General features: G+C 40.5%; 1 protein-coding gene across 9 annotated transcripts in view; it reads left to right on the top strand.

Annotated features, from left to right (window-relative positions):
- The window catches only part of NAV2 (neuron navigator 2), a 431,305-nt gene that overhangs the window by 286,021 nt on the left and 132,234 nt on the right, over positions 1-13,050 (top strand). For 7 of the 9 annotated variants that reach the window (XM_030038642.1, XM_030038644.1, XM_030038641.1 and 4 more), the window contains 2 exons: positions 7,521-7,788; positions 12,686-12,843. In XM_030038642.1, coding sequence (XP_029894502.1) covers positions 7,521-7,788; positions 12,686-12,843 — 426 coding nt within the window. Of the gene's footprint in view, positions 1-7,520; positions 7,789-9,348; positions 9,418-12,685; positions 12,844-13,050 lie in introns of all 9 variants that reach the window. The other 2 variants (XM_030038636.1, XM_030038635.1) reach the window with 1 other exon arrangement.

Raw genomic sequence — 13,050 nt, 5'->3', positions numbered from 1 at the left:
AGTCAATCGGTTGTTTAAAGTTTCATTTTAAATGAGGAACCTGAATTACTACTTGTGATTGTAACTAGAACATGGAGTGTAATGGAAGATTAATATGGATAATTTAAATTTTGACAGTCTTTACTTCCTTTCCCCCCCCCATCTCAGCACGAAAGGTAGGTAACATAGATAGCTAATCTCCACACAGCTGACTTGTAACAATAATCAATGAGACCGAATTAGACTTCAGTCACTTCTTTGTTTCTTTCTGTTAAAACCCAGAAATTTCTCGTCTAAGTTCTATAATTGGCACATTGATCAGATATTTAAAGTGGACTGCTGGTGGTTGTTTGCCTTTTGAGGGAGAAATTTATTTCCTCATTCTTTAATTATTCTATACCTGAAGAAATATCCTGCTTTCTTTTCTTTTTTAAAGAAAGATTATTGTTTTTAAAGTTTGTTTCCAAATGCACAAAACAATAAAATCCGAATGTTTTGAACCAAAACAAAAACACATTTTGACCACTAATTTAATCACTCTGCTTTTGAAGAGCACCAGAATTTTTCTGAAACCCAAACATGACTCAGCATACTATATTTTTTTTTATGCCGATGCATGATATCTGTCAGGATGTATGGTACCTGTTGGCTCAGCAGCTGTTTAACTGTTGTCTTATTAAGAGATCAAACAGATTTCTGTCATCCTCAGCACCAGCTTTCACTTATTTTCATTTAAATATGCTGGAAAAGCAATTGGGTTCGGTAGCTGCTAAGGCAAACTTTTAATATATTACATGACATCTCCTTCAGTGCTTCGCAGGACAAATAATTGAATGTGTGGCATCAGGCGAGACTTCAAGTTGGATTTGGTGACTACGTCTCTTTGCAAACTTAGTTTTGAGGAGAAGGTTATAGCATCAAATCACGCATGTGCTGTTACTTGTGTGTGGATAACTTAATTGCCTGTATGTTTTAAAGCCATGTTTTCTTCCTCTGAAGGAGTCCTGTAGCTCAAACAAGGAAGGCAAGAAAGGATGTGGAGGTGTGGGGCTCATCCTGGCCGGCAGCTAAGCACCACATGGCTCCTCGCTTGCTCCTAGCAGGATAGGGCAGAGAATAGGAAGAACAAAAGTGCAAAAACACACGGGTCAAGATAAAGAGTCTAATGAGTGAAGGAAAGAGGAAGAAAAAACCAAAGCAAGCGATGCAAAGGCGATCACTCACCACCTCCCACAAGTAAACAGATGCCCAGCCAGTTTCCGAGCAATAGCTACCTCCCCAACACCCACCACCCAGCTCAATTTTTATTTCTGAGCGTGATGTCATATGGCACCTGATATCCCTTCGGTCAGCTGAGGTCAGCTGTCCAGGTTGTGTCCTCTCCCAGCTTCTCGCCTGCCCCCAGCCTGCACACAGGGGCAAGGCAGTGTGGGAAAAAGCGAAAACCTTGACGGTGTGCAAGTGTTGCTCAGCAATACCCAAAACGCTGGTGCCTTACCAGCACTGGTTCAGTCACAAATCCAGTACCCAGCACCACACGCTTTACGATCGTGACTTGAAGTCTTAGCTGAAACATACTTTCCCTTATTGATGGTAAATGATGTTTGTGAAATGCATGCCAGATAACCACTGTGGATGAACTTTCTGGTGAAACCATCGTGTACACAGGTTTTATATACGTACATTGCGTTAAAAAAAATTACAAAAATATAAGAACTTTTATAAAATTACTATAAAATTAAAGCTATTTTTTTTAAAACTGTTATTAAAAATTCCAATTTAAAATTACATTTTGACAATTTGGAAAATAGCTTGAAGAATTCCTTGCTGTCCTCAAAAGGAAGCCTCCTACCTCCTCCTAGTCTATGAGACCTTAGAAGCCACTTAAAAATGTGTGTTTGAAATGTAATTTCACTAATTTTGAGGTGGTTTGTTAAGCGTGGAAAGCAAAGTAGCAGATATTTAGTACATGTTGTTCTAACCTGAATATGCCACAACTCGTGGGAGAAGAGGAGGCTGAAGGTTATCTGTCTTTCTGTGGTGTATTCTTAAGCTGGGTTAGAACACTAATAACAAATATTTTCCTCCAAAAAGAAGCTTTAATATAGTCAGCCCAAGTACTGCCTGCATTATATGCCTCAATAGCTCAGGTATAATCAGAAGAATTCTCATGTCAAGAAAAGAAAGTATGAGCTAAAACTTCTGACAGCAGAAAGTTTGTTTACCAGGAAATGGTTAAAAAGAAAATGCAACCGAGTCTGTTGGAAAAGCCAATTTCAACCTTGACATGATATGTAAATATTGTGAACATATAACAAATTTCACATGATTTGCCTGTCTTGATGCAACACAAAATCTAGGAAAAATAGCAGATTAGTTGATGAGAAGACTGTCTGGGTGTGCTAAGTTGGCAGTGTAGTGTTGTTCACGCTGGGGAAGGGACCGCATGATTGATGTTCGTTGCTCTCCCGCCATATCACAAGTCAGACTCAGCGGGATATAGGTTATCCCATGGCTTCACTGATTTTGCATTCCTTCCTTTCTTTTACACTCTCTAGGAATTAACATATTAAATCATACGGAAGCCAAGAAGAGACCAGTAATGTTTGCTGCCAACATATGAACGTTTACTGGCTCCACCACTAGCATTGAAGGAAAAGAGTGACAGCTAGAGAGGGGGAGGGAAGGAACATTTTTTTTTATATAAAATGAAGTTAAAAGACTTGAATTAAACAATAAATTCAATTTCTGTTCTTAGTCACTCCTTAACTGTGCTGAGGAAGGAGGAGGAAACTGAACAGGAGAGAACACAGAATCACTTAAAATGAAGAGTGCTGTAAGCAAACAAGCCAGTGTTTCTGCGCAAGTTGCCAAGACCTGCTAGGTCAACTGCAAATAACTTTGTTTACTTCACTGGCAGATCCTCATCTAGGAGGAAGGAGAAGATTGTGATTGCTTCCAAATGGGAATAAACGTTGAAGTCTCTCTTGGGTTGCTTGAGACCATGTCTTTTTCAATAGTGCAGTTTTAGTGTGAAGGGAAGTTAATGATTCAAAACTGGAATTTGGATGACTCCTAAATGTTGAAATAATTTGGGACTTCATGTGTCATATCCTTCCAGTGTTAAAAAAATCCTGCTTTGATAGGTGCGTGCCACTTAGACATAGGCTTTTTTTAGGGATTTATGCAGTGCAGATGCTAAGGATCTGCAATCACTGATTATGGCCCTACTATGCTAGAGACAAGCCCCCTTCCCCAACAACATGGAGCCAAAAAGGCATTTTCTTCTCCAAGATTTTTGAAATCCTAAAATCTCCATTTGTAGTTATTAAAGAAAACTACGGGGATGCTGGAAAATTCTTTTCTCTTCTTGCTGCGGTTTTTTATTGTCCATCGCTTTGAGCTGTCTCTCCGTACCCACGCTCTTAAACTTGTTTCCACGCCGAGCTGGGTTTTAGATTCCTGGAATCGCAGCTGCCCAGCTAAGCTTGCCCTCCTTCACACGATATCTTCTCGCTCCAAGATTTTGAAGGTTATGGAGGACGTAAATGTGAAGTAGAAACTCAAATTGATGTCAGAGATAGCAGCTGCACCTCTTCTGGGTAACAGATTAGCTGGATAACGATCAGCTGAACAAATCCCGCTAGACTTTGGAACAACCGCAATTCCATTTAGACTTTTGCCTCTGAGATGACATTCCCACTTGTGTAGGTGGATGAATTTCAGTGTACACGCTCTGCAGTACTGCAGTTCATCCATTTTAGGTCCTTTAGGTCCTTTCCAGTGCCAAGGTGGAATTTTTGGTTCCGCAGCACAAATATCCCACAGCGCTAGTTTAAGCATACCTGAGTAGGGCACTTACCGTGCTGCCAGATTTTGATGATACCACACTGAGTGCAGTTATGTACAGTCTTCAAAAAATTACTCTTTAATTATCAAAAAATGCCTGCAGATCTAGTGTGTGTGGTGGGAATTAATTCCTTCTTGTGTTTCCGTTCCTTCTTTCTGTGAAATTCCCATTATTATTCCTATTCAGACCACATTCCTCAGTAGAGTCTACAAAGTTCATCCCAGAGCTGGTTTTGTAGCTTTGGATCCCTAAAGTCAGCTTAGAGCCCTGTCAGCCTAGAGCATGTGCTGCCTGGGGTTGAGTCTGGCTGTGCTTCATGATGTGTTCTGGATCAACTGTGAAGTATTTCTACTCAACATTTTGTCTTAAATCCAGACCTGCCTGTAGTTATTTTGGCCCTTTTTCTCCTCTCCCATCATTCACTGTGGACAAAATTTCCTGCTTTTTTTTCATTTTGTTCTGTTCAGCAGACCCTCTTGCCTCACGTCATAAATGAACTAAGAAGGGTTGATGGGGACTGCATGCAGAATCCCGCAGTGGTCAACCCGAAGAGGCTAGTGCAAAGGGACAGAAGCAGACACCCGCTATCTTTTGGGGTGAATAGTACCTACGTATGACAGCCCGATTTTTCTGGCAGGATAGATGCAAGCTAGGGAATGTGCAGTGATTCTTCATTTGTACTCCAGCTAGCCAGTTTGGCTAACCAGTCTAGTCCACGTGAACTAGTTCTGGTTTTTCTAGTCCCATGTGCTTTACAGAAGCAGATGCAAACAAACTTGACTAAGTAATAGTGATAGACCGTTTTTCTTCTTCTTCATGGGTTTGCTTTGATCTGTATTCTGTATGCAATGAGTAGTTTATGGTTTGCAGAAATTTCATTCGCAAGTGTTAAAGGAATCAGATAATGATATTTCTATACTAATCTATCCAGCAGACCTTTCTTTTCTTTACCTTTTCTTTGTCCTGAACTGTTTTGCTGTTTGGTGCGATTTTTTTTTTTTTTCAATTTCCACTGAGTCCTGTGTATTTTTGTGAAAACAGAGCAGGATGATTGGCAAGCTCCAGTGGTAGAAGTTCCAGCTGTAGGGGAAACAAGCAGCAAGGGAGATATTCCAGGATGGAAATTTCCAAAGGGTAGATTTGTGGGGATTCTCTCAAAACCAAATTCAAGTTTCTTCTCAAACGTCTGGAGTGTTTGTTTCAAATATACAAGATGAGTCATTTTTGGCTCCAAATTTAAAATGGGTGGGTGACATGCTTGTCCGTATCTAAGTTAATATGTATATTTCAGCTGACACATGGGCTGGAGGGGACTTAAAGCAGGAAGCAGTTGAGATTGCAGTGATGGGCAGAGCGCAGTGAGGTTGAAGTACTCTGAAATACTCTTTTTGTACAAAGTGCAGGGGCAAACTGCCAAGCAAATTACCTCAGTCTATCTTTAAGATAAGAGAAGCAGAACTACCTCTGAAAGTCCCGTTTGAAATATTTTGCTTAAAAGCCAGAGGGAAAGAGACTGCTGCTTTTGAAACTCATCAAAGCTGTTGTTCATTTGATTATTACTTTTTGGTCACCTTAGAAAAACGCCAAAAGCAGGTTATTCTTCTGATAAATACAGCAGAAGACAGACAGCCATAGAAAGCAACAGGTTTTAGGTGGATTATTGTTATACTCACCTCTCGCTTCAGATGGCAATCAAGTCTCCATTTCCAATTTTGTATAGCTTTGCGAAGTTTAAACGTGCAGACCCCTGGTAATTTCTTTTATCTTCTGGCGCGTATTTGTGCAGTTAAGCTCCCCAGTGCCTCTGGGTCTGTTTAGTTATGCTTCGGCCTGTGATTAAGTGCTACTTTCCTTACCATTCCCATGAGTAATTTGAGTTCTTTACTGAAGATAAGGAGATCCTTCACTGTGTTTTAGTGTCTTTTGTGTCTGTTTTACTTTATTGTCCGTTTCCACCCCTGTTCTCCCTTGCAAAACACGGGCAGATTAGGGAAGGAACCTGCCTGATGGAGATGCCGACGGCAGCGGGAGAAGGCTGAGTTTGTGGCGTGACGCTGCATGGGAGCGGGAGTGGACTGGGAAAAGGGGAAATGGGCAGGACTCATTGGGACCCCATTGTCCAGGAAGAGACTAAAATTGGCGGAGAGAACAAAGGAAGACAGAAAATGGCTGCTTAAGGGCCCTGGGAAGGATAATCATCTAACGAGGGAATGGGGACAGTGATGGGAGAGAGCGCTGGTGGAGGGACCAGGCTGCAGGGAGGAAAAAATGGGTAAGGAAATTCAGTCAAGAAGTAGGAAAGGAAAGGGGAGAGGGGAAAGGGAAAGGAATACCTTGGGTCTGGGTGATGACCAGGACCACTTAGATAAGGTCTAGGAGTCTCTGAGGACATGGGCATGGGCCAAAACAAAATTAAGGAAGAAAGTAAAGTAGATAAGTGGCTAGGAAGAAAAGGTAGGCTGAGGCGCTGGTAGACGAGGAGACCAAAGCTGGAAGCTGGCGTAGAAAGGGGAGCGAAATTTCTAAGCCGTGAGCCCGACAATTGCTGGGTGAAGGGCTTGATGTTAAGAACAGAAGCTTTTTACACAGCAAAGATGAGCGATGTGAGCAGAAATGTGGCTGGGAGAGGGAATAAAGGATAGAGCCGGGCCCATTACAAAGTCAGAGCAACCTTTCAGCCCGAACTGGGAACAGAAAATTCTGGTTCTCACCTTTGTGCTTGGCCGCTTGTGACGTGTCCTTTTACCCCTCCTCGCACTAATCCATGTAGTGGGATTTAAAAGCATAGGGCAACAGTAAGTTTTATTAATTCAAGTGGTCTATATAGTGCACGCAAACGTTCAGTGGTTTGATGTAGTGTAGCTTTTTTAATTCCCTTTTTTAATTTAGTAAATTAAACATGCTAAATAATTAAGTCATGGCACATTATTAAGGTTGTCTGCAAGACTGAATTGGTGTAATTGCATATTAATTATGATACAGCAGTTAACTGTATGTCCTGATACATGTCTTTATCTTTGTATTTGTTTGTTTTTACATTTTCACATTTGATATTGCATAGAAGAACAGGATGACTTTTAGGAATTGAAACATTTATTAGTTCACTGTCAAGCTGTCTTTAGGTACTTCAGGTATCCATTCTGTATCGGCTTGTGATAGTATCCAACTGGTAATTATCTGTTCTAATACAGCTATTTTACCCAACAATCATATTTTCTAGTGCAAAACTTCCATCAGATTTTCTTAGTGGCAATAATTAGTCTGATATTCCAGAAATGACATAATACTGTGTGATAACTGAGTAGTTTCTCCTCCTCATGTAAATTTAGGATGGCGAAATAATTTGCAGTGTGCTGGTTTTAATACACTTGTTGTTGTGGGGTTCTTGTTCTGGTTTTTTTGGTTACCTTAGTTTGAAGGAACCATCTTTTCAAGCACATTGGCGTTAACGCACACTATGGTAAAAAAGCGAGACGTCGTGCGGTCACCGCAGGGGAGAAATTAGTTATTTATTTGTAGTTGGTGCTCACTGGTAATCGGCTGTAATGCCGATTAGCTGTGCAGAAAGCCTGTCATATCCTAAAGGAACTGAGTTCAGATGGCGTTACGGAGAGCGCAGCGGCTGACCCGCTGTGCTGTTGGAGAGAAATGTCTAGTGGCTGACGAGTGACTTCTGCACCTTGCCTTACAGAAATCAGGAATGGGAATCTAAAGGCCATCTTGGGCCTTTTCTTCAGCTTATCTCGATACAAGCAACAGCAACAGCAGCCGCAGAAACAGCAACCACAACACCATCCATCCCAGCAACCTCCCCCAGTATCCCAGCAAGCAGGGCCTCCATCCCAGTGCCAGGTCGGGGTACCGCAGCAGCAGGTACCGGCTTCGCTCCAGACTCTGTGCCAACAGCCCCCGCAAGCTGCGCCGCATCAGTTCAAAGCACAACCAGAAATGCAGTCCAGGTGGGGAAATTTCCTTTAAGTTGGTGGTTTTGGGGTTTTTTTTTCATTGTTAATTTCTTTTTTTCTTCTTGTTAAAGGTCTTCAAAAGCCAAAGAACCTTCTTTCTTTAGTTCTACTGTAGAATAAAGAGTGTGTTGGAAATGGAATGCTGGGTAGCAATTAACCTCACGCCTTTGGAAATCAAAACAGATGTGCTTAAATATGTTCTCAGTGCTGGAAATATGCAGTCCAATGGGTGTAAAATACCTGCTAAACCAAATAACTACAGTATTTTATAAGGCTCTTTTTCTCAGTATTCCTTTTGCTTCTTTCTACTCGCAAAGCATGTACATTGTTGCCATTACAGAATATATACTCTGGGCATGTGAAAACCAACTTCGGTTCTCAGTTTACAAGATTTTCAGTCCTAAGGAGTGGAAGGCTCTGACAGCGGTTAAAGAAGTAGAGCTCATCACGGCTGGTGACAGTCAAAATCAAATCTAGGCTTATTGGTCAAAAATAATATGCTTCTGGCTTACATAAAAAATAATTTTCACGATTGATGTTTGTTGGCGCTCCTAGGTCAGAATACAGGGAAGTAGAGGGAGTCTTTGTCCCTCGAATGTCTTTAATCCTAGGGGTGCTCTTTGTACATTAGAATAAAAGCAATTTATGAAGGCAGTACCGCCGTGAATATATGTACAGCCTTCTGCTTGTCTGACCCTTCCACTGCGAAGAGAGTGATGGGTTTAGTAGGAATAAGTGGGCAAGATTAAAGGCTGAGTCCATATTTGCATAATTACTAAAGTTTGAAGGCTTTTTTTTTTTTTAATAAATACCTCAAATTCGGTTAGGGCTTATTTGTGTTAAAATAACGCATATTAAGGAGAACGCTAGCTTAAGTGTTGCTTTATGAGAGATATAAACAGTTTAAATGAGGCCTTCCAAGTGAGGCTACTGAGAGGTTATTTGGTTTTTGCTTATGTCTGTCTTCATGAATCATGCTCATTTTGGGTGTAAACAATATTTTCGTATAGTTGAAAAACATAGTGTTGCTACAGCATGTATAAACTTCTACAGGACATAATTACTGTAAAACAAAGATGCATTTGAACATATTTCTGCGACTTTTCTGTCAAAAACATGCAGAGATGCATGGGACCATTTGAATATTGCTTTGATATTTTCAGTCCATTGTGTGGATTGTGCTGGCTTTCAAATAATTTAAAAATATCTAACCTGAAGGTCTTAAATGTCATGTTTTCTTAGTATATACTAAAGTGAAATTGCTCAGCTTCTGCAGAAAAATGCATATAATAAAAGTTTGAGAAAGAGAAGAGTAATAAAGTTGGGGTTTGCATGCAGAATTGCATATGCATAACTCTATAAAAATTAATTCATTTCAGATTTTAGGAATTTTGACATCAAGTTGTATTCTAGGCAAGAAGCTCTTTTTTTTTTCCTGTGGAATTCATAAAAACTCTTTCCTCCCTAAAACTAGTTACTAAGTTTGGTGGCTTAAAAAAAAAAAAAGTTCCTTTGTTCAATGTTATCTTCGGCTTTTTCTTTCCTGTCATACAGTGCATCTCCCAGGGACTCATCTCAAAGCAAAATCATCCGATTCACTCTTGGTCAGAAAAAGTCTTCTAGGTTAGCATATCTTCATCTTCTGCAAAGCATGAATAATCCTTTTGCAATATTTCTGGATGCATGTTTAGGGTTCCTGTTGAAAATAGTTTGTAACTAGGCATTTTACAAAGAGCTGAAACCTTGGAAATGCGAGATGGATTTTAATTTTTTTCTTTTTTTTTTTTTCAAGGTGTGGAATGCATTCTGGCCCGCAAGAAAATAATTTGGTTTTCTTGTCCTTATGAGCTTTTGCTTTTGAGAACAAAACATGGTTCTGGGAGTTCAGTCCCCACTGTACACATCTGTATTAGTTGTATTTAGATCTGCATTATTCAAACGACTAGTATCAGGCTATTGCCTTAGCTAGTAAGGGGAACGTCATGTAAACCATGCAAGCCCAAACAGCACCGTGTGGGTCTGTCTCATCAGAGCTCCTGCATTCCCCGGTGCTCTGAAGCTGAGCACATCTAATCTCCCTAAAAACGATCAATAGGTATTTCAGTCTATTTTTTTTTCCCTGAATCCCAGCATGACTTGCATGCCAGCTCGTATGACCATCTCGTCTCAGCGATCATAAGGGTTGCTGTGTTATTAATGCGGTTATTAATCATGTTTACTTCTACTAGTACTAGGTGTTAAAATGTTTTACTAGCCATTTTTATATAGTTATACGTTGGTAAACTACACTGTACCATTTTTGCTGGGCTTGTGAACTATTAGGATTTTTATTCAGCTTGGCAAGTGTGTATAGATTGTTAGTTCTGCTGTATAATTTGGATTTATTTCCCCCATCTTATTTCTTTTATGACAACAGTGAAGGTCTGCAGTATAACCCCTGTTAAAATGTCCCATGTTTCCTTTTCATGTTCTCTCTTGATCATAATTATGGCTTGACAGTTCGTATTTGCCTAGAAGAGGTGCTGAAGTGCAGTAATGGAGAGCATTCTCCGAGCTCAGTACCTTGTCTCTAACACCAAGAAGCTAGAAACGTCTCCCTGAACCTATTTTTTTTTTCCCCTAGATTTCACAGGCACTGCTGTGAAATATCTTGACCTAATGCCAAAAGCAGGGGCTTAAAATCAGTCAGTTAAACTAGAGGGGGGAAAAAAAAAAGTCTAAGAGAAATGATATCTTCTTCAAGAGTGTTTTTAGCACCTATGTTTTTTTATTCTCTGTATGTTTTTATTGGCAGTGACAACACTGACTTGAATTGAAAACTTGTCACTTCTTGAGTGGTCACATGGTTTGAGTAGCTTTATTTACTTTAAAATGTGACAGATTTGCAAAACCTATGTGGGCATGTGTGGAGAGCCTTTTCTTACCCATCGGTACAAGAACATTATCCCTTCCCTCCTGCCAGACTCTGCTAGAAAACTCCCCTCCCAGTGCTGGGGGCTCTGGTAGCCTGCCTGGGGTGGTTGGCCCGTACTCACAATCTTTTATCACTGGGTCGAGACTTTCAGCTGAGGTTTCTTGTGCGTCCGTCCTACCTGGAGGAAACCTAGCTCGTTTCCTATTAAGCAAAACAAACTCTTAATGAGCTTTCTTGTCTTGGTGACTTCCAAGTTCTCAAGACCAGTGTTTGTCCCCGGTTTGCCTCTGCTTCTTCCCGTGTAGTCTCCTCTACAGCGGATGAAGCATCTCTGGGATGATCTCATTTACACCTTGGCGTAGCGATGAGTATGTACAACTTCCTAGCACCCCCCAGTGTTGAAAAAGGCTGGATAAATTGAGGGGCTCGTCTAAAAGGCTTCAGCAAAGTCAACCTCAGAACCATGATGTGCTGCTGCCAGATCTGTGGTGGTTTGAGCTTGTAAATTAATTTTTGGTTTTGTATTTGAATGACGCCCTTATGTCTTATCCTTGTTTGAGCTTTGAAAGCATGTGCATGCAGCTGCTGACATTTTTGCTCTTTTCCTTCATGTTTCTTTTCATATTTCCTATTTCTTCACTAGTCTTGGAGAAGTCAGTTTATTTAGGAAGCCCTGCCAGACTCCTTCTTGGCTTCTCTTCCTTCCCCGAGGCACAACGGTGATTTGGTCGCTTGCATCCCCATTCTCTCTGACAACTGGGTCTTCTTCACTTTAGCCTATTATTGGCACAACTTATTTAAGACAGTTAGGTTTTTGGGGTTTATATAAAGAAGTTTTAAAGGGATTTTACCATACAGAAAAAGGAAGGACGGCAAACAGCGGTCCCTTTCAGTGCTACTGTAGGTGACGTGAACTGGTTCTGTCTTTTAGTCTTTAATGTGATGTCCTTGCTTTTCAAAACAGTGAGCTGTTTCCCTAATTCTCTTCAGTATGCATTTTGAACAACTACCGGATCTTTCAATTTTTAATATTTCATCTATTTGGGATGTAGAAATATGTGCTCATTAGTGCACAAAATATAGTACAAACATGGAAACTTTATGTGTGAACTTTGACTTTGAAGGACTCGAGCACACATATTGTTCTGAGGTGTGATGCCAGTGGCTTTCTTAAATCTGTCAGGCTTTTTAGAAAAGTCTTCCCCCTCCTCTTTTGCCTGAAAAGCATGAAAGTAGTATCCCTCCCTGTCTACTTATTCCAGAATCCTAACTACATTTTTTTTCTAGGTAAACAGCTAAATCTTGTAAATACAGGCTACGGTAAGGAAATGCTGGAAGAGATTGACCCAGTTTAAACCAGAGGCTTATACCAGCTCACTGATGGTGTGGTTGCCCTAAGAGGGGGCACTTAAGCTTTGTGTGATGTTTATAGGCTCAAATAATTAAACCAAGTTAAAGTTTCACTGGGCTTGGCTGCTAGGCTTTGTAGCTTTCAGAGCAGAGACGTGATGTGCTTCTCTACGAGGGAAAAGGCGGCTGTGTTCTGTCTCTTTGTTATTTCCAAAATAAGGGTAGCCCTTATGTGGCCAGCATATAATAAAGTGTCCACCAATCCAGTTTAAGAACAGTAATGTCTCACTTAGTCTTAACCTTGTACCAGTGGTATTGCTCCACCAAATTTACTTGCAACTATTTCTGATTCACAAGTTTTATAGCAAGTGACCATTAATTTCGGTTCAGGGGTTTTTTTTCCTGATGTAAAACAATTCAGACTGTAGCTTCTGTGATGTGTATTTTTCATCTAGGATGATTTTTTGATTTGTTCTTATAAAAGAACAAGGACCCTTATGAGTATATACTTGTGGTATTGATCTTTTTTTTTTTTTTTTTTTTTTTCAGCTTATGCATGGTATTCCATAGTTTCTTTCCCAGACTGCTTTTTGAATATATTTAATCGAATTGTAATTCTTTCATCAGACTTCCAGGCCCCACCACGAGGGTGTCCGCTGCAGGCAGTGAGGCCAAAGCTCGTGGTTCTATTAGTGCCAACAATCGACGCAGCCAGAGCTTTAACAATTATGACAAATCTAAGCCTGGACTTCCCCCTCCAACACCAACAAGTAGCAATGACAAAGGTAAGCACTTGAGATTTTGGCATCCTCAGATTTTTCTTCATACTGGCTTCGTTCGGGGAAAATTGAATTTTCCATTAAGCTCCAGAAGTTGTAAGACTATCTCCAAGCTGTATGTTGTAAACGTGACGTTTACAATCCAAAAACCAGCTGGCTTTTCTTGAAAAAGGTGTAGTCCTCCTTGAATATAACTGAAGTTGTGACTTGCTG

This window comes from Aquila chrysaetos, chromosome 16 (genome assembly GCF_900496995.4).
Source record: "Aquila chrysaetos chrysaetos chromosome 16, bAquChr1.4, whole genome shotgun sequence".
In the NCBI taxonomy this organism is placed as follows: domain Eukaryota; kingdom Metazoa; phylum Chordata; class Aves; order Accipitriformes; family Accipitridae; genus Aquila; species Aquila chrysaetos.
The sequence above is the reverse complement of the archived record's forward strand: the minus strand, read 5'-3'. Positions and strand labels throughout refer to the sequence as shown.